The sequence below is a fragment of the Thunnus thynnus genome, chromosome 3 (assembly GCF_963924715.1).
Source record: "Thunnus thynnus chromosome 3, fThuThy2.1, whole genome shotgun sequence".
Classification (NCBI taxonomy): domain Eukaryota; kingdom Metazoa; phylum Chordata; class Actinopteri; order Scombriformes; family Scombridae; genus Thunnus; species Thunnus thynnus.
This window is the reverse complement of record NC_089519.1, coordinates 23,344,890-23,366,408: the sequence shown is the minus strand read 5'-3', so window position 1 is coordinate 23,366,408 and position 21,519 is coordinate 23,344,890. Positions and strand designations below refer to the sequence as shown.

Sequence of the window (21,519 nt, the reverse complement as noted above, 5' to 3'; positions counted from 1 at the left end):
CAAGTGAGTATCTTCCTTACTGAGAGCATTTTAGGTACAAATTTCCCTCATTTCGTGCAGCTCAACCAGGAAACACAAACAGGGATTTCTGTACAAAAAAGGCTCTAACTTTGGAAGATATGTATCCAACTGATTTGGACTGCTGAAGCTTCACATCAGCTTCAGATAAATCTTTAAATACTTTTTTGCACAGAATGAAGACTGTTGAATGAAGACTTTTGCCCCCATCACATTAAACACCCATTTAAGAAGGGATCTTAAAATGGCCAGTATGAACAGGAAGAATGATTACAGCAAGCAAAGCTGCTTTCAATGTTCATATGGGCACATGGGTATTTTTTTAATGCAGACTTGGGAAAATTGTGAACCTGTCCTTTAAGTCAAGTTAAGAATGTTCATTGCTTGTGCGTTTCCATGTTCAATAATGCGAATAAGCTTTCCCATGAAAAAAATTCACAACCCAGTAAAATTAATCTTCCAGTAAATCTTACTTTATTTTCAAACAGAAAAGTATAAAATTAAAGCTCCATTGTGCAAAAACAGAAAATATACATTCCTTTAGAAATATAAAACATTTAATATACAACATGAAACCACTGATTTTAGCAGTTCACATTAGTTGAAGGCACCGTGGTCCACGTAGGGATAGGCGAAGAAATCTCCCAGCTTGTTGCCACTGGCGTCGTAGTGCAGCATTCGGAAACACTTGTCACAAAAGAGACACGGGACACTTGGAGCGAATTGGTCGTTGGTAGTGATCCATCTGGGAAAAAAAAAAAATCAGGTATGACGTCAGTTATTTGTATTTGCTTTTAAAAAGGAAAAGCTGTCATATTGTTAACATTTTTACCAACCTGCCAATGTAAACGTGGCAAACGGAACATTTCTGGGTGAGGACTCGGTGCTTGTGAGTGAGGAGGGGATACAGCTTCTTATCCAGGCAATCATTCTTATGGGCCAGTCTGCAATGTGTAGAGAGAAAGAGGGGGGGGGGGGGTAATCGAGACCATTTCTTAGAAGCTGTGAATGGTGAGATGACAGATTTGTCTCACATTCTTGATATTAAGAACTGCTTTCATGTGTGGTTGCCCTGCTTACGCCAACAATGCATCAGCTCATAGTTATCATCTAAGAAAGTGCGATGAAATCAAATCAGCTATCAAGTCTGCGGGACGCTCGTTTAGCTCTGTCTTGTGAGAGCACTCGAATCCTGTCTGACAACAAGGTGCTTCATTTCCAAGGCTTAGCAGTAATAATACAGAGAATCAGAGAGTATCATGTTTCACAAAATTTAAAAAAAAAAAAAAAAAATCACACATTGTGGTAATAAACCACCATATATAATTGTAGTACAACAGTAGAGTTTATTAAGGTAAAGGGTATGAGCTGGGTTAACATTTTCAAGAGCACATGAATTTCTGATTTGAAACAAGCAACTAATTCACAATTAGTTGCAACAAGCTGAAATGGTCCTGGATTGTTATATGGCTATTTTAATGTGGCAAATTTGTACTTTACTGATGAAGTTCAAGTTCATGAACCTGAAAACTATCACAGAAACTATTAGAACATTAGTGGAACAACAGAAAATCAATGAATCATCTAAGTAATCTATTTAATTCTCATTTGCTGGTTGCAGCTCCTCAAATTTGAGGATGTTCTACTTTAGTCTGCTTCATATTATTGTTTATTTTATTTTACCCAATATCTTTGGGTTTTTGACTGCTAACTGGACAAAACAAGCAATCTGAAGATGTCAGTTTGGGCTCTGGAAAACCTTTTTAACGTCTTTTTTACATTCTGCAGATAAAATAATCAAAAACTAATTGCTATATTAATTCATAAGAAAATTGATAATTAGCTGCAAACTTACTGAAAAGGGCATTTAAATGGCGCAGTACTGAAGCTCAGATTCTAGGTTTGCCTCGAGTATACAGTAGGTGTGTCTCATCGCAGCAAAAGAAATCTTTGACATTGTTGTGACAAGTAAACAGCTGTCAAAGTGACACATACTAGATGCTGGTTACAGCTATACATGTTGAGTGCATAAATTGGCAAAATCTCTGACAGCAGACAAAGTTATATCATTTAATGGTATGTACCGTTATCGCCCACATCTAAATCTAGGTGCACAAATGCAAGCATAAAGTTTGACAAATTAACAGTGAATAACCATGTTGGTGGAGCAGCATTGTCGATTCATCAGTTGATTCTTTTCTCAATTAATCCATCAGGTGTTTGGTCTATGGAATGTCAGAAAATGGTGAAAAATGACGATCGCTGTTTCCTAAAGGCCAAGATGTAACCTAAAATGTCTTGTTTTGTACCGACAAACAGTCCACAACCCAAAGATATTAAGTTGACTATCATAGAGGACTAAAGAAACCAGAAAATATTCACATTTAAGAAGCTGGAACAAGAGAATTTCATAAGTTTTTCTTTAAAAAAAATGACTCAAAGCAATTAATTGATTATCAAAATAGCTGCCGATTAATTTTACACTAATCAATGCAGCTCTACATGTTTCATGTCATTCCCATTTGACAGATGAGAGGTGATCAGATTAAAAACAGAAGTAGAAAAACAGAAGTAGTGCCTGTGATGTCACCTGTAGGCCTCTGAGGAAACATTTTGAAGCTTTGGGTTTATATTTATTTTGCTTCCTACCATCATTGTCAGTTGTTTGCTGCCAGAAAATTGACAGATGGGTAAAAGGTGGAAGTTCAGGTGCAGAAACCAACCAGCAGTCAGTGTGATCGGTGGAGCCACCTTGTGTCAGATGATTTCAAATTTTGCGAACATCTATTTTTAAGACCAAAAGTATGTTCCATTTAACTCTGTGTCAAGAGCTTCTGATTTGATCAATACTCGATATCAAACAGCCACACAGATATTCTAGTTATCTCTCTGAGATGGTAACATTCATACTTATTGCACCTTCGAGTAAGAAGTACATTAGGTTTTGAAATGAACAGCAACCTGACGTCTGTGATGATGACGAGATGTTCGCAGTCTCCCTGATGACAGTAGAGGTAGGGGAAGCCCACTTTTACTCTCAAATCCACCAACCGTGTCTCCTCCATCTTGGCTTGTGTGTAAGGTGGGAAGTTGCGAGCCTTTGCCCATTCAATCGTAGTCCTGTAGAAACACCCAGAAAGTATTCATCACATTAAACTGAGATCAGTCTTAAGTTACAGGTAGCTTCATGGTCATCTCTTTAAAGAGGCTAAAGAGATTTCTGCACTGATGACTGAAATGCACTTTCGATGACAGAGCGTCTGTGTGAATGAGACCCCCGTACATAATTTTAATTAGGGAATAGATAACTGTAAGAGTGTGACTTTGGTTTGAACTTTAAAGAATGTCTGAGAACACTTTCTGTTTTGTTTTGTGGCAACACTGCAATATCAACTCTCCAAATCTTTCCAGGTTGTTAGGTCATTTCCTTTGTGGGTATGCATGCAGGTCAAGTACAATGTTCTGCCCCAAATATTTCTAAACACTGTCTCTGTGTAATTATGAACATGATTACTTTAGTAAATGTGGGCATAACTCCAGTTGGCGAAGACATCTTAATCTGAGCAGGAGTCACAAGGCATCAAAAGAGACTTAGACGCCTGTTTGGGATGTTAATAAAAGCACAACAGTGAAGGATTCAGGAATAATTTTGTTAATGACTTCCACTACTGGCCAACACGTGATACATGTTTGCGTATTAGCTGTAAGCCCAAAGAAACTGTTTTATTACAGTGGTTGTAACTGGGCTGGACTGAAAGTGATGTTTCTCCTTCCACATTTGGCTTGTTTGTTTATTTATTGAGGAAAATGATCCAATGTTACATATTTGTGTGTGGCAAAAGTATGTGAACCTCTAGGATTATCAATTCATTTGAAGGGGAAATTAGAGTTGGATGTTTCAATCAATGGGATGACAATCAAGTGTGAGTCTGGGAGGCCCTGCCTTATTTAAAGAAGAGAAATCTGGGTCTGAGCACAACACAAGTTTGTGGAAGTGGGTCATGGGTCGGACAAAGGAGATTTCTGACGACTGAAAAGAAGAGCTGTTGATGCTTAGCAGGCTGGAAATGGTTACAAAACCATTTCTAAAGACTTTGAACTCCACCAGTTGAATGTCAGGCAGATCGTGTACAAATGGAAGACATCAAACACCATTGTTATCCTCACCAGGAGTGGTCAAACAACAAAGATTACACCAAGAGCAGGCGTGTAATAGTCTGAGAGGCAACAAAGGATCCCAGGGTAACGTCTAGGAAACGGCCTCTCTTGCAGTGGCTACAGTCAATGTTCATAAGTTCACCATCAGGAGAACATTGAACATCAATGGTGTGCATGGCAGAGTTGCAAGAAGAAAGCCACTACTCTCCAACAAGAACATTGCTGCCGTCTGTGGTTTGCTCAAGACCACATGGATAATCCAAAAGGCGACTGGAAAAATGTTCTGTGGACGGATGAGACCAAAATTGAACTTTTCAGCTTGAATGACAACAATTGTTTGCTGATGAGTAAACACTGCATTCCAGCATAAGAACCTTAACCCATCTGTGAAACAAGGTGGTGGCAGTATCATAGTTTGGGCTGCTTTGCTGCCTCTGGACCAGGACACCTTGCAGTCATTGAAGGAGCCATGAGTTTTGGGTTGTACCAGCAAATTCTACAGGAAAATGTCAAGGTATCTTTCTGTGAACTGAAGCTCAACAGAAAGTGGGTCATGCAGCAAGACACGCCTAAACACACAAGTTGTTCTATCAAAGAATGATTAGAGCAGCATTTGGTTGAAGTTACTGCTGCAAAAGGGGGTCACACCAGTTACTGAAAGCAAGGGTTCACATACTTTTGCCTCACACAAATATGTAAGACTGGATAATTTTCCTCAATGAATAAATGAATAAGTTTAATGTTTTTGTCTCATTTGTTTAATTGGGTTCCCTTTATCTAGTTTTAGGACCTGTGTAAAAATCTGATCACATTTTAGGTCATATTTATGCAGAAATAGAGAAAATTCTAAAGGGTTCACAAACTTTCAAGCAGCACTGTATATAAGGAAAGGAATACGGAAAAGCTACACAAAAAAAGGAGGAGAAACCTCTTGAAGAGCAACAGAAGAGGGATCTGTCTTCCAGGAAAAAAGAGGCTAAAGAGGAATTTCAAACAGTCATGGAAAAGATGATATAACTGATGATCTGTCATGTAGATAGGAGATTAACATTACTCAATTAATCAGGATGTAAAACTTACATGCTGATGTCCTGACACTCGGGGAATCGCATGTCGTTGTAGAAAACTCCTTCGAAGAAAAAGAAAGCTGACTTGAAGTGATCCTGGAACAGAACACATGAAAATATTACCTCTACATTTTGCGACTTAGTCTTCTTTGCAAATATTGACTGAATTGCATATCACATAGCAAACACTCTTCATAAGTATATAAAATTCTTAGATGAAGAAATGCAGTCACAGTTAATGCACAGAGATCATTTGCCCTGAGCGAAGACATAGAGTATGACGAAATGATTAAGTTCAGATCTTGCAGAGCGCTTCGGAGTCGCAGATGTACATGTGCTCACTTTGCTGATGAAGTCTGGAGCCATGTCCGGCGTGGTGCTGAACTCTCCGCACACTTGCAAGTCGCTGACGCAGCAAATGGCGTCCCTGAGGTCTGCCAAGCTGTGGGAGCCCGTCATCAGCAGAGTCATGTGGGGTCTGACGTAGGTAAACTGAGCAGGGGGGGAAATGGAGACATGGACAGTGACATTCAGTAAAAATGCCTGTAAAAGACAGATTTTGATGGGTTCTGTCGCACTGAGAAACCCTGAGAAAGGCGGATGCTCACTCTCTTAAAAATGGCGGGGTAGTAGACGTTGATGGTTAGAATGACTTCTCCTTCAGGGACCATATCATCCGGTGCTTCTGATTTCCTACCGACAGTTAATCGCTCCTGGAAATCACACGCAGAAACAGATACATGATGCATTACTGTTCAAATCTAATTCAAGCTTTTGGTCTTATTGAGCATTTCAAGAATACTCCAGCGCACCCACCAGTTCATCTGCGTAGAGGTCGTGTCTATTCTTGCTGATTTTTAGTGAAGCTCTGTAATCTTGTCTCTTTTTCCTTTGTCTGTTAACAAAATCACAGAGCATTGAATTTTTAATTTGTTCACAGGCTGTTAGTTAATATGACACATGGTGCTGATTGAAGCAACCGAAGAAGAGACATACACCAGTGTTGTCAGCATCGGGTCTGGAGGTACGACATCTGTGTCGGGCTGCTGATCCTCAGGATGACAACGCAGTGAATCAAGACTTGAAGAGAAAAAAAACACAAAATCATATGTGCACCAAACTGTATTCACACTATTAATCATAGTGATCATAAGTCACTAGCTATCAGATAGATTAAGGTTATTTTTTGGAAAAACTTGCCACTATGTTCTTGCAAGAAATTTAAAAAAGAAATTTTTTTTTTAAAAGTCTTGCTTTGTGCTGGTAAATTTATTTACAACATGACCTTGATCAAATGTATAGATAAGCATTACACCATTTTGTATGTATACATAGATTCTAGGTCAGTTAGTGAATGAAACACCTTGAAAAAACATACATTTTACCATACAAGTAGGTAATAAGACAAAGACGGCATTATTCTCTTCTGTCAGAAGGTTAGTAAATGGTGATTAAGGGCAAAGGTGCTAATATTTGTTGTAAATCGGACTCTTACAATATACATTAATAGAGCACTACAACAACATCCATATTCAACAAGTGTCTGTGACTCATAATCTCATTAAATACTGTTTTTCATTCTTTGAATAAAAATAAAATATTTCCAAATTGGAAGAGTATTGCTGGTCTTTGTATGTATGTTTACTTAGTGGATTTGTGTTGTTCTTTTATGTGTTTCTCTCTATGTTTGACCCCCTTTTTCCTAAAACTCCTGTTACATTTCATGATATTGTATTTCAGTTGTGCCTGATAAGGTGCTTTAGACTACTTTATGCTCTATATTGTTCTTTGACTATAAATCATAATTATATTTCTTATATATTTATCATTAATGTTGATTCAGATTCTGACACATCATAAAACAGTGATGTTTTCTGAACACACGTGAATAGAATAGAAAATGACGACAAAATTGCAATTTTTTATCCCTGTATGGGTAAACATCTGTATGAGACACAATAAATATTAGTTTTTTAAAGAACTGTGTTACCAAATGTTATCTACCAGCTAAACGTTAGTTAAACGTTGGTGTGACTACCTGCAGACGGCTTTCAGTTCAGTCATCGTCTCTGCACTGACACCCATCTCTTTAGCAAAATTAGCATGAAACGTTTCCTCGTCCTCCGGCTGGTAGGAGAAGTCACTCGGCCTCAGTCTGTCCAGCCACTCGTTTCTGAACGAGCCGATATGAAATGGTTGAGTGTTTACATCAGTATATTCATAATCTGGAATATTTGTGTTAGCGTCTGTCGTTTGTTTGGACGCCATCATGTTTCCCGAAAAGCTGCGCTGTGCGCTGAGGATAGTGGGTAATGTAGTTTTTATGACAGGTCGCAACAAATTACGAAAATGGTGGGAGTAAACTTCAAAATAATTAGGGACCGAGCCCAAAAGGCAGAGGACTACTGTAAAACAGTACAGTAAACTGTAAAACAGTACTACTGTTTTTCGTGTGTTTGTTTGTTTCTTTCTTTCTTTATTATTACGGGACTTAAACCCTAAATTTGACCCCGTGAACATGCTCAAAAACTCACCAAATTTGGCACGCACATCAGGTCTGGTGAAAAATTTGATAAAATGTAAAAATTAACCCCTTAAGTGCCAAAGTGTGCTCTCTAGCGCCACCTATGTAACAAATGTAGGAATTTCGTAGAGAGATCAAACCAAAACTCAATTATTCGTCTCATCAAGACCTACAAATCATATGCTGACATCCCTCCCCTGAATCCAACAGGAAGTCCGCAATCAGCCTTTCAAAATAAGACTTTGCCCCAATTTTGGACCCCGAACAAACGCTATCTCCTCCGAAGGCTTTAATGGTATCAGCTTCAAACTTTGATACATGACTTATGACATTGTGCTGAAAAAAAAGTTGTTAAAAACTTTGTAATAACTCGAACGGTTTGGATTTAATAAGCCCTGAAAGTTGCAGTGCCACATCACACCTTACAATGTAAAACAATGGGGAGGCAATCTATGGGCATGAACTTTGTGTCAAACAGAGGCTTCTGACGTCTAAACTATAAGTCTGACCACTTTCAAACCTGTATCAATGGATTCGCCGCGAAATTTCCCACTCTCTATTGATTTTTAATGTAAGATTTGGCCAAAGTCATGGGATTTATGAGGATATTTCACAAGAAGTGTTCTCTAAAATCCTGCTCTCCAACTGCTCCTGGTGATGTCACTCCCTCAGTTCTGTGAAACATTCCTCAATACACACTCATTATAAAATCACAGGAGGAGCAAGAAAAAACTTTAAAACTCACACTCTAATATTTCAAAAACAATAAACGATAGAAAAAACATGTAAATTCAAGATTTGTAGGTCAAAGTCTCGTGACTCATTTAAAGTTCAAATGAAGTCTGTATCTAAAACTATGTGGAAGCAGTAAATGTTCAAAAAGGTGTGGATTCGCTCACACTCTCCATTCAAATCAAACTTTGACCAGGTCATGTGGGTTAAAAGTCATTTTCTAAAAATAGACTTAATGAAAATTAGGAAAACAATTTGTTTTACACACAAACTCATCAATAGTTTTCAATTTACTAATTGAAATTCAAGTTAATGGGCCCAAAACTTGCATGATTTTGATGACACAGGTGTGAGCAAGACATCTCTCACCCTGCAGAAAATTCTCATCCTGTCAATCAATCTTTCAAAATAAAAGCACACCACACCACACCACCAATAAATATCTCTCATTTTTAAAAAGCAAAATGATCTGATCCCGACGGGCCAGATTGCGAGGTCCCGACCAATGCTGCTTGCAGCTTTAATTATAGATTATTATTATTATTTATGTATTAATTATTATAGATATTATAGATGTCTTGTTGACAACTAAAATGTGCACAGAAACCGTTTTAATTATTTTATTCACGTCTTTCTACCTAATTGTACCAACTGCACTTCAACAAGCAACCACAATAACACTTTTTTTTAAAAATATGATACAACTTTATATTAAAAGCTACACAAAACAAAGAATCTGGTAGAGCATAGATGCAGGCAGACGTTATGTATATATATATATATATTGTATATATACAGACTCACACACATAAAGCCACATGTACACACACACACACACACACACACACACACGCGCGCGCGCGCGTATGCACATACATATGAACAAAGACCTAGTTAAAAGCTAATTATAATTTAAAATTATCCTAATTTTATGCTAAAAGCATTCTATGATTCCACTAAAATGGTATTTAATTAAATATATGTGTGTGTGTGTATATATATATATATATATATATATATATATATATATATATATATATATATAGTACTGTGCAAAAGAGAATGAATGCTTACAAAAATATTGCTGTAAATTATTTTAATATATCAATTAACTTCTTACAAAGTTGAGTAAACAGCAGAAACCTAAATGAAATCAATATTTGCTGTGAGCAGCTTTGCCTTTAAAACAGCAGCAGTACTCCTCAGTACACTTTAACACAGTTTTTCATGGTAACTTGCAGATAGGTTGTTGTAACCTTCCTGGAGAAAGAATGTTCTTCTGTGGATTTATTATTTAGGCCATCTCAGGTGCTTCTTCATGTAATCCCAGATTGACTCCATGATGTTGAGATCAGGGCTCTGTGGGGTCCATACCATACCATCTGTGGCAGGACTCATCATTCTTCTTGTTGCTGAAAATAGTTCTTTATGACTCTAACTGTATGCTTGGGGTCATTGTCATGTCATGAATAAATTTGGGACCGATCAGACACCTCCCTGATGGTATTGCATAATCTAAACATCTAGGGTGCCTAAAACTTTTGCACAGTACTGTATATATACACACATATATATATATATACACACATACATATATATATATATATATATATATATATATATATATATATATATATATATATATATATATATATATATATCTTTAAATTTAACGTAGATGAACGAAATTTGGTAGGCACATTTATCATGTCCAGACGTACAAAAAAAGCCTCTTGGAGCCATACCCTAAATCCAACAGGAAGTAAGCCATTCTGAATACACTGTAAATTTAGCAGTTTTTGCCATTTGCAGGCGTTGTATTTTAACGACCTCTTCCTAGAGATCTGACCCGAATGACTTCAAATTTCGTCAGTGTTATCTAAAGACCTTTACAATCAAACTTTATCGAAATATTGAGTTTCCCTTTTACTAGTCTTTGTCCAGTTTGCCCCAAATTTCACGTGCTTGATAAAAGGCCTGAATACGTCGAATAAGTCGTTCATGCAACGTCCGATAACACATCTGTATGGCACGAGAGGCCCGATCATCGCTGCTTGCAGCTTTAATTGATTATATATTTTACCGACCTTGAACTGCTCCTTTTTGTTTGTGCAGACTTTACTACGCTACATCACCTATTAAGACCATTTCTACGAGTGTGCATTCAAAGAAAAACAGGCAGAAATAAACTTCAAAGAGTAGAGTGCGATTCAGCAGGAGAAATGAGAAAAAACCCACCAGGAATAATTAGTTATGCAGAAACATCACATGCATGCGGATAATCAGAAATGGCAATGATCGCCAAGTAAAGCACTCCTTGTGCTGGAGTGGAGTAAAACCATTACCAGCTGGACGTGGAGCAGCTGTGGGGATTCGTCCCTAGATGATCTAGCCCTTAGTCCTCCTCTGCCTCCCCTTGCTCTTCTATCTCCTGTGCTTGTTTGACACCTGTCCACCAGGTGTCCTCAGTGTTAACTCTTGTGTTGTGCGCACGTCTCGTCAGCTGCAGTTGCATCTTAAAAAATCTCCAAGCATGTGATGTGCGCTTTCATGCTTTAGTCAGCTGAGTTGTCTTGCTGGACCGTTATACCCTGTCTAGCATTTTAACTCTATACATTTTCCCTTTTCTAACAGGACAATTACATTCAGACTATTGAACTACAGTGATAATTTAATACACGTGTCCAGTTATTAAATCAGCTGTGTTCTCTTCACACTCATTAATTGGTTTCACTCAGTTGCGTCAGCTTGTTTTGATTAATAAATTCGAGGCCTGCAGGTGGGTTTATCTCAATGAAACTTGGATATAATATTTCTCGTAAAGGTTGCTCAGAAAGTGCAGAAATTGTCAGTTTGAGAGGAGAAAATATCTTTATATATACCTCTGTGGTGTTGTGTGCTATGAAGAGACACATTTGTGGGCTGGCTCTGAGACATTAAACACACCCCCGTCCAGCTCCTTACCTTATAAATGCCGCTGGAGGTCAAATGATCGCTTCGTCTCCAAGTGAAGAGCACTTTTCAAACAGAGGCCGACGAAAAGCATTTACTCTCTGATTTGGCGACGTGTGGCGTTACTTTTTGTTATTTGACACAAATTCCAACATCAGATGGAGACGAAAGACAGTTCATTACAACAGGTAATTTTTTGCTGCAACTTCTTCTTTGATGCAATGGCCACATTTAAGTTTTCTAATAATATGATTTTATTTATTGTTAGCTTTTATCCTTTAGCTGTGTTTTCATGTTGTTTTCATCATTCAGGTGTAAGATAATTGAAGGAAAGCAAGTTGTTAAAAGTTGCCAATCCTATCAGTGCAGGGTCAGCAGGTTTAGTCAGTCCACTGTTCACTTGCAAAAACCTCAAATGTTTTCTCTTACTGGCCAATTAATTTACTGTGCAGTTTATCAGACAGTCCTACGGCCTCAATAAGCTTCATGAAGTCTGATGGGGGCATGTTGACTTGGATGTCACGTTTTCTACACATCAAGTTTACACTCGAAAACAACAAGCTAAATCAATTACAGGTTTAAGCAGGTTAACGTGACCTCACCATTTAGTTCAATGGTCCAGTTTTGTGTAAAAAATTGAGTCTAAATTTAGTTTTTCTTTCTTTCTTTTTCTTTCTCTTTTTTCAGATGGATCCAAACCATCCCAGCGAGGGTGCACAGTAAGTTACATTAAAATGCAGTCCTTTTATATAATGGGTTTTTACAGGAATATGTGCATGTCTTTTAGTAACTGACACACAAGACTAGGTCAAAACCTATTATAGGACTGGACCGTTCATGGTCAATACGCACCTTGTGACCAATTTGTTCAAGGGATAGTCAGTGGTGGTGTCTATATTATGAATTCCTGGATGTTAAATGTTCATCTGCAATTTTCTGTAGTGGTCCCAGCAGGGGCGGAGCAGCGATTTTAAAAGTGTGGGGGTTCTAGAGGTGGGACATGAGCACGGCAACCCCCTGCCTTCGAGCCCTGTTCCAGTCTCAACATGCCAAATCAAAATGAATGCCATGCATTTAAACAATTTTCTACTACTGTAGTTGTAACCACTGCTTCAGCTTACCATAAAATAATTACTGAAACCATATAACAACTCAGCAGAATTTATTCAGGGTCTCGCAGCAGTTTACTACTTACATCCAGTTATTTGTATGAATTACTGTACTGGAGCATAGATATCCTTATTATACTTCAGATAATTACAGAATATCTTTATCCTACTTTCTTACATACCTTTATAGACATGAAATTAAAGGAAACTTACACTTCCATTAAAAAATTGAACCCTGGTAACAAACCAGTATCAGTAAAGAGTCAAATCAGTAAAGAGTCATTTCTGAGTCTGTGGACTAGTACAACCTAAACTGTCTTCAATTTTAAAAAAGTGTCTCTTTTAGTAGGAATCCAAAGGGGACCTTTTAATTGTCTTTAATTGGGGAAATTAAATACCAAAAGTTGCCCAGGAGGTTTTGTATCAGCAGCTGTCAGTTCCTCTCCAACAGCCACAGGAAACAAGCAGTCCCTCTTCATCTGAAGTCCACCTCAAAGCTAACAGGAGAAAATCACAACTGATCAAGATCATGTTGTAATCACACAGTGATTTGAGGCTAGTGAGTGCAGAGAGTGAGCAACTAGCTCTCACAGGTCACAGCTATAACCATCTGAACCCTTTTTAAGCTCAATAATAAATAGTAATGTTACTGTGGTCCGGCTTTAATATACAATACAAGCTATAGCTCATTTTAACTTATATTGAATTCAAAACACACATTACTCCCTAACACAAGGAGTAAAACTATGACATCTAAAGCAACACATTCCTTTGACATTTAGCTTAAAATAGCATGAACTATGGGAGTTTACATTCTGGACACAGAGGTAACTTGTACATATTCTTGCTAAAGTCCGCCTAGCATGGTGGCTAATTAGCGATTAGCTTAACTCACGATTAGCGATTAGCATAATAATAAACATTTATTTGGTCGTTAAGACTTTACCATAAGGCAGGCAACACATTGTCATAACACAGACAGATGTTACACATCTCTTACTCACCTTTGTCTATGACTTTTTAAAAACGACAATAGAAGTGACTTTAAAAAACAAATTTGCCACCTGGTTTACATTTAGGATAGCCTATTTCATTTATGTTCAATGATGTTAGCTGAGCTGACACATCACATAACAAGACAAAGTTGCAAAAGAAAATTCTACATTACTAACTAGTTAAACAGCTGTTTCATACCTCTAATCTGTTATCCTATAATCTGTTATCATAGCCAGCAGCGAGTAACAGAAGCACCATTGCTGAATGCCCAAAGTAACTTTACTATACTTCAACTGTTTACTCTTCTCTGGCCTGGTGGGTTGGTCAAATAGCTGTGATTGGCTGGATGGCAGTTCAATTAATCTAACTTGACCAATAGGTTTTTCATGTATGGGAAACTGTTTCGTTTCATCAATGACTACCACAGGAAAAAGTGGGGGGAGGGGGGGTGGAATTATGTTTCTGTGAAAGTGAGAGCGTCATAACACCCGTAACACCCACGGCTGCGACGCCCCTGGGTCCCAGTAATATATGTTGTTAAAGTGTACTGAAGTAGCATATCACAGGACATGGTTGATGCTTATAATAAACAGGCAATGTTTTTAAGAAACAGAATCCTATAGAGACATCTTCACAAATTACACTATGATAAAATCTACTCATTGTAATGTAGATGCATGCACACTAGAGGTCAGTAAAGATGTCTCAATGTTGCCCTCCTCAAACAACGCATGTAAATAGTTTAACCCTCCTTTGCTTTATCCAGTTAAATATGAGCTACGGAGGAAAGAATGAAATTATCTGCACAAGCAAATTTAAAATTGAGACATTTCCCAACTCAGTTTAACCCAGTAATTCAGAGCTTTATAGAAGAATATGAAGGAAATCCTGAAGTTTTCCAGAGTGACCTTTGTCTGGGATTTATAATCTTAAATATTTTTTGATGTCAGATGTTCATGTGGGGGCCAAACAATAATTTGCCACTGTTTCCCCCAGAACACCTCAAATGGATTTAGAGACAGCATTGAAGGAATGCTCCACCGCCCTCGATCTTTTTCTGAACAACAGGTTCGCTGATGCACTGGCTCTTTTAAAACCCTGGTAAGTCACTGACACTCATAAAAAATCTCCAGATTGTGCATGCCCATGTGCAGCTGTTTCACACAACTGTTTTTTCTCTGTTAGTTAGAGGAATTCGATTATTTTTCTAATCATTTATTACTTTATCACTTGACATCTGCATTTTGTGTAAAAAAACAAACAAAAAGAAAAAACCATTGCATTTGTCCCCTTTTAGGAAGAGTCAGAGCATGTACCACGCAATGGGATACAGCAGCATCTTGGTGATGCAGGCAGGCATGACCTTTGACCTGAAGGACATGGATGCTGCCATGACGTCACTGAGAGAATCACTGCAGACATGCCAGAGGTATGTTAGAGCAACAATACTGTAACAACATGTCAAGTATAGGTTCTTGTTTCCTTTAAGTTTACAATTCAACATTGGGACAACATGTGGTACAATCCTGGGTTAGAAAATTGCAGATAAATTCATTGATCACCATGTTGATTGTTGTTGACTCTATACTCTGTGTTTTGCTAACTTAGATTTAGAAAAAGAACTGGAATAGTGGAGACTCTAGCTAACCTGTGGTATAGACAACCAGGTGACAACCTGACAGAAGGTGAGTAATCTCCCACTATCTGCTGATTGTACAGCATGCTAACATACAGAAAACTCAAAGGAATCTGAATAGCAAATTACATTACATGAATTACATGAATAGCATTTAAACCCAATGACCAGAATTTAGAGATGAGAGAGATTTTTTGGGGTGGGAGATTTTATATCTTTTATACTTCTCTTTCCTGCTATACTTCCAATGTCCTGTTTGGCTAAGTGGTATTATTTATCCTACATTGTCTTACAAACTTTTACTCCTGTTACTGTGGATGTTGGTTTACCCTGCATACTGATTACAAACTGTTTAATAGGGCTGCAATTAATAATTATTTTCATTACCATTTAATCTGCAGATTATTTTCTCAATTGTTTAGTCTATGAAATTTTAAACACTGTGAAAAAAATACATAGAAAGACATAGAAAATGGTCACATATGAGAAGCTGAAACTAGAAAATGTTTATAATTTTTGCCTGAAAAATGATAAACAAACAATTATCAGAAAAATTGCTGATTACTTTTCTGTTGACTAAGTGATTAATCGTTTCTGCTTAAATATTCAAGTTCACAATGACACTAAGAGAAAATGCAATTAGTTGTGGCCTATAATAAATGTCAACATGTAGGCTGTTTTTAAAAAAAAAAAAAAAAAAAAAAAATTTTCAATTCTGAATTGATGTTTGTTCAGCTATATAGCTGAGTTTTGTGAATACTTTAACAAGATGGCTCCTTCATCTATTTCTTGTAAAACTAATTATGATTTTTCACCAAATATGTGATTTAATTCGCCTCAACAGAAGAAATGCATGCAGAGCTGTGCTACGCCGAGGTTCTGCTGCAGAAAGCAGCTCTCACATTCTTAGACGAGAGTATAATCGGCTTCATCAAAGGAGGCATGAGAATCCGAAACAGTTATCAGATTTACAAGTAAGAGGCTTGGAGGTGACTTCTGTTGGGGAAACGATGCATTTATAGGTCAATGAGAATGCACATTTAAGTGTTTGTTTGCTTGTTTTTTTTTAATCGTATGTTGTGTCTCTAACTAGGGATTGCCAGGCCATGGCAAGTGTCACAAATGAGGTGGATAAGCTGAAGAACACATATGTTCATTTCAGGGGCGGTGTCAGCATGGGCATTGGATCATTTAATCTGGTGAGAGCTCACACAGGACTCCATTGATTTAAAAAAAAAAAAAAAAAAAAAAAAAAAAAATCATACCAGATCTTAAAGCCATGTAGCTATGTAAGCTATTTCAAATAGAAATGTCAGCACTGTTTTGTAAAAAAGTTGTATCATTATTAACTCCTCCACTGGTCACCTTTTGTGTTATCAGATGCTGTCTCTGCTTCCATCCAGAGTCCTCAGACTGATGGAGTTTTTGGGTTTCTCAGGAGACAGGGTGGGTGCCATCAGTCTACATGCAAAAAATGGAACCCATGCCTTGTTTCAGTAAAAAAACTTACATGTACTAAAGGTGTTTGGTACTGGTGCACAAGTAAATGTTCTTATGTGAAGTCCTAATAATTCCACAGGAGCTTGGTTTGTCAGAGCTGAGAGAGGGAGCAGCCAATAACAGCCTGCGATCTATCCTCAGCGTCTTGACACTGCTGATGTTTCATCTCTACATTTCTGTGATTCTGGGTGAGAACAATATTCTGTCCGGATGCTGCAAGTTTTCCTCCAAATTCACTCTTTTTTTTTTTTTTTTATTTGCAATTATTATTATTATTTTGGGGTTTGTATTGATCAGAATCTTTTTTTTTCTTTTCTTTTTCTCTACCCTCCCTGTTTGATTTTCCTCCTCAAGGTACCGGTGAAGGAAACCTTACTGAGGCTGAAGCCCTGCTGGAACCTTACATTAAAAAGTTCCCTAATGTAAGCTGTGTGTTTTTTTTAGAGTATTATTTCTGCTACTTACACATTTTAATTCCAGTTTAGATGTTAAACAGCTGCAATATTTGTATAATAATGTGTGGTATGCCTAATTTAAAATTCAGTAGTGACACATTGTAGATTGAGGTGTGCAGAATCTTACAGTTAAAGTACTGCAGCAAAACAATTTCCAAACATTGATTAACTGTATATGTAGCATCAATAGGAGTTTGATTGTATTTTATTGATTCTGACCGAGGCAGAGTTCCCCATTTTATGGTTCCCTTTGTGAAAGGCACTGCTTTTCAATTAATTTGTTTGCATCTTGTCCACAGGGAGCACTCATCCTTTTCTACATTGCAAGAATTGCTTTGCTCAAAGGAAACTTCACATTTGTGAGTTCTGCCACTGTGTAACTGAATGTGTCCGTAGCATCTTAATTCAATCTCAGTTCATGTAGCAGTTTTTGGTAGAGATAAACTGAAAGCTCGTACATCTGGGTTTTCCTTTAGGCCCAGGAGAAGTTCCTGGCATGCATCGAAGCACAGGAAGAGTGGCGTCAGATTCACCACCTGTGTTACTGGGAGCTGATGTGGGCCTACTCTTTCGAACAAAACTGGAGGGAGGCGTATCGTTATGCTGACCGGCTCTGCAAGGAGAGCAAGTGGTCCCAGGTAGCTAATTTAGCCTTTTCTCCCTTTGCCATGTTATCAAATTTCTGATATATTAAGTTGTTTTTTTTTTTTGTTGTTGTTTTTACCTCTTCTGACAAGCTGATTTTCTCTTTTCTTGTAGGCCGTCTATGTTTTCCAGAAAGCCGCCATCTTGAGCATGCTCCCAGAGGAAGAAGTAACTCAACTGGGAGAAAATGTGGTGGAATTATTCAGGTGTGCTAGGCGGAGGACAACAAAAAATGTATCAGTTAAAACAATAATTAAATGCATTAATCCATTAACTTTGAAACGTGGTTTATAGGAAGGTGGATGGTCTCAGACTGAGGATTGCTGGGAAGTCGATTCCAACGGAGAAGTTTGCGGCAAAGAAGGCACAGCGATACTCTTCCTCTAACCCTGTGAAACTAGTTGTCCCTGCTTTGGTGAGGACATGTTCACACTGATATTTTCAATGAAACATGTGTGATCAAACCAGTACTCAATTTTAAACAACAACAATCATCTTTATTTTTTTGTTACAGGAAATGATGTATGTGTGGAATGGATTCACAATAGTTGGCAAAAGACCTGAGTTGACTGAAAGCATCTTGACCACCTTAGAGAAAGCAGAGGAGCAGCTCAAAGATGATCCAAGTGAGAGCATAACTTTTTAAAATTTTAAGGGTTTTTTTTTGTTACTAAATGTAACTTACAGTATGTTGTGTCATGTGTAGACCCATCAGAGTATCATCTGGATGACCAGTGCGTTGTCCAGCTGCTGAAGGGCTTGTGTCTAAGACAGTTGGGGCGTCTGGTCCAGGCCGAGCTCTGCTTCAATCAAGTCATTTCCAGGTGAGGTCACAACATGGATCACTTAACACCTTTTTAATAGAGTAGGAGTTAACTACATGAGGTTGTTTAAAATTAATGCATTGATTACATCTATAATAGCAATAGCTACAGCTATCACAACTGGAATATGTCTTATTTCTTACTGTCTACAAAGAAAATGTCATTAGAGCTATTTCTGCATAGTGCATCTTTATTGCTTTCTTTTTAAATAATTAAATGAATGCACTTCTTTAAAAAATTAAATACTGTTGAGCTAATATTTTTGCATCATAGCATCAATCTAGGGGCTCTTGTAAGTATTCTAATTTAGTATTCAGTCTAATAACTTACACAAACCAGTTACTTTGTTTCTAATTCAGAAAAATAACCAGTATGTATGATTACCTGAACACAAAGAACAGTACAGTTTAGTCTTTGTTTGGGCACATAGTATTTCCCATTAGTTGGGCCATCTTATGATTAATAGATGTGAAATACTCAATACTTGAATATGTGGAAAATACTGGCCTTGGTAATTGATTTTGGCTGCCCTTCTGGATTTGTACTTATTCATCAATTTTAAGGTCAGCTATTGCATTTTTATTTGGATTGGTCAAAAATTTGCAAACTAAACTGCTTTCCACATTTTCTCTCAGCAAATAATGGCCGTCAATCAACCTGGAACATGTTTAAAAATGTACTATACATGACACACTGAACTTATTTCTCTCAAACACCAGTCAACTGCGATAGCCCTTTGCATCTGTGACAAAAGCTGAATCTAATTAATGTCACATTTTTATAATATAACCCAAATGTGTTAACTCCGTTTTTTTTTTTAAGAGTGCCTCACCGGTTCATATTGTCAAAGGAGCTCTTAATTTCCATCCTTCTCCGCTATTCCTCTGTCTGGACACAGTTCACATCTAAACAGATTCTATCAACTTACGTCCTACTTCAATGTTAAATGATCCCTTTCTTGAAGCATGTGAGCAAATCCTGTCTAAATGTAAATCATGCATATTTTTGCTGTCAAAATATTTAGTCACATTGTTGACACATGATTTGAATTGTATGAACTGTTTTCTGGACAGGATGAATGGTTGAGACTATAGTACTTTTCCATTATTACTACCGTATACTTTTTAGGCCTAACATTGATGTCACCTCAATGTGGCATAGAAACAAAATGTCAGAATTGAATTCTACCACAGTTGTTGTGAGTAGTTAAACCCATTAAAGTGACTAAATTTCATTTATTTTTTTCAGTGAAAATTATATTAAGCATGAGAACTACCTGGTGCCATTTACATTGTATGAGCTGGGCCTTTTGCACAAGCAAAAAGGCAATATCGACAAGGCCATCGCCATGATTGAAGATGCCAAGTAAGTGTTTTCACCCCATCCAGAGTCCTTACAGTTACAGTTGGTTCCACATAATAAAATGTTTGAATTTCTTACTTCATTTTGAGAGGACATCATCTAGAAGCAAAGGGCCTGGATGAATATTGACTGCCCAAAAGCAAAATTTGGTTCCAATTTTAATGAACATGTACAATGCTGTGTTGTGGGGCAGTTGTAGTAAAAAAAAAAAAAAAAAAAAAAGCCCTTTTTTAAACTGGGTTACTTAAAGGAAGGGTTTGACTTAATGGGGAATGTGCGTATTTGCTTTCTTGCTGACTTAATGACAAGATCAATTCCACTCCTGTCTTCATTAAGTATGGAGCTAGAGAAAGGAGGCAGTTAACCTAGTTTAAAGACTGGGAGCAGCTAACCTGGCTCTCTCAAAAGCTCAAAAATACTCTTACCAGCACATCTAGAGATTTTACTTTCTGTGGATCCCCTGCCCTTGTTGCAGAACAGTTATTGTGTACAACAGATTTTATCACTGGGGTGCTCCTTGAAGAATGTGGAACTGAATGTGCCCACACATGCAGGAAGCTACTTTTTGGTTATAGTGGTATCTCTGCTACCATATTACACAAACAGCTAACAAGTGATATTTAATTTGTAGGATGAACTACAAAGACTACAACATGGAGTCGAGGCTACACTTCCGCATCCATGCAGCACTCAACACCATGGGTTCCTTTTCAGCCAAACTTCCACCTTCACGTACGCCAGCTTAAAAGACCCCATGGCTGGAAGCTCAAATATAAAAACCCGGGGGTAAGCCCGTTAGCTGCCTTCAGCCCTGTGACTGTACTTGAAATCCCCCAGATGGACACCTTGCTATAAGCCCCTTGATAACAGTATACATCCAAAAACCTGTTAGCATGGCAGAGCAGAGCTCTGAAATGCAGCCCTGTGAAATTTTGTAATGAAATAAATAATGTAATTTTAAAAACATCTTGCTTTTTAAAATCTTCAATAATATCCAGCTTGAGACTGCTCCACTTGTCTTGCTTGGGTTTTTATTCATGATATTCACTACATTTCAATATTTTAAGGATGATGTCAGGTACAGTTGTTAAAATGGTCCTGTTCTAAATCGAACAACCTTCTTGTAAATAACTCTTGATTTTCTTTTTCCAGTGCAGTGTAAATCTGTCTGCTCTGAATAAGATATTTACTGAATAAATCTTATAAATCAAACTGTCATGTGTTTTATTAATATAATGGTGATATTTGTGTACTAGTTTATAACCTTAACTGAAATACAAAATTCAACAGCTTTTTCAAAACACTTATACAGTATTGAATGATGAATTAATGTTGTTCAAGCAAATGTATACAAGACTTGATTCAAAATGCATCCTTGATTATACTATTTAAAGGGAGAAATATGCAAATTATTGCAGGGATGTAATGAAAACTGCAAGTAAGTGGGAGTAGCTAGACTGGCAGTCTAATATTTGCCTCAGCACACTGGGGAATTGTATATTGCTGTACTGTATCTGGTGACTGAAATGTTATTTTCATCC

General features: G+C 37.4%; 2 protein-coding genes across 2 annotated transcripts; one reads left to right on the top strand and one right to left on the bottom strand.

Annotated features, from left to right (window-relative positions):
* Positions 1-469: 469 nt before the first annotated feature.
* Positions 470-7,545, bottom strand: snapc3 (small nuclear RNA activating complex, polypeptide 3). The gene is made up of 9 exons (XM_067584861.1): positions 7,282-7,545; positions 6,240-6,323; positions 6,060-6,138; positions 5,852-5,956; positions 5,586-5,735; positions 5,257-5,339; positions 2,980-3,138; positions 855-962; positions 470-763 (listed from the first exon to the last, which is right to left on the bottom strand). The coding sequence occupies exons 1-9, from the start codon at positions 7,512-7,514 to the stop codon at positions 616-618; spliced, it is 1,149 nt and encodes a 382-aa protein (XP_067440962.1). The 5' UTR covers positions 7,515-7,545; the 3' UTR covers positions 470-615.
* Positions 7,546-11,317: 3,772 nt separating this feature from the next.
* Positions 11,318-21,190, top strand: LOC137179851 (tetratricopeptide repeat protein 39B-like). The gene is made up of 18 exons (XM_067584859.1): positions 11,318-11,639; positions 12,139-12,170; positions 14,553-14,657; positions 14,854-14,985; positions 15,165-15,241; positions 16,037-16,166; positions 16,286-16,391; positions 16,573-16,638; positions 16,772-16,880; positions 17,047-17,114; positions 17,447-17,506; positions 17,624-17,785; positions 17,907-17,998; positions 18,087-18,207; positions 18,307-18,418; positions 18,499-18,616; positions 19,865-19,981; positions 20,610-21,190. Exons 1-18 carry the CDS (start codon positions 11,610-11,612, stop codon positions 20,722-20,724), a joined length of 1,752 nt encoding a protein of 583 aa, XP_067440960.1. The 5' UTR covers positions 11,318-11,609; the 3' UTR covers positions 20,725-21,190.
* Positions 21,191-21,519: the final 329 nt, after the last annotated feature.

Bases quoted from the DNA above. Each gene is read 5' to 3' on its own strand.
- snapc3 (XM_067584861.1), bottom strand. From the start codon at position 7,514: ATGATGGCGTCCAAACAAACGACAGACGCTAACACAAATATTCCAGAT. The intron at 963-2,979 runs GTTGCTGTTCAT...TACACATTGCAG, and splicing joins GTCATCATCACAGACGTCAG to ACTGGCCCATAAGAATGATT. The intron at 764-854 runs GTTGGTAAAAAT...TTTTTTTCCCAG, and splicing joins TGCCACGTTTACATTGGCAG to ATGGATCACTACCAACGACC.
- LOC137179851 (XM_067584859.1), top strand. From the start codon at position 11,610: ATGGAGACGAAAGACAGTTCATTACAACAG. The intron at 18,208-18,306 runs GTGAGGACATGT...TTTTTGTTACAG, and splicing joins AACTAGTTGTCCCTGCTTTG to GAAATGATGTATGTGTGGAA. The intron at 18,419-18,498 runs GTGAGAGCATAA...TGTCATGTGTAG, and splicing joins GCAGCTCAAAGATGATCCAA to ACCCATCAGAGTATCATCTG.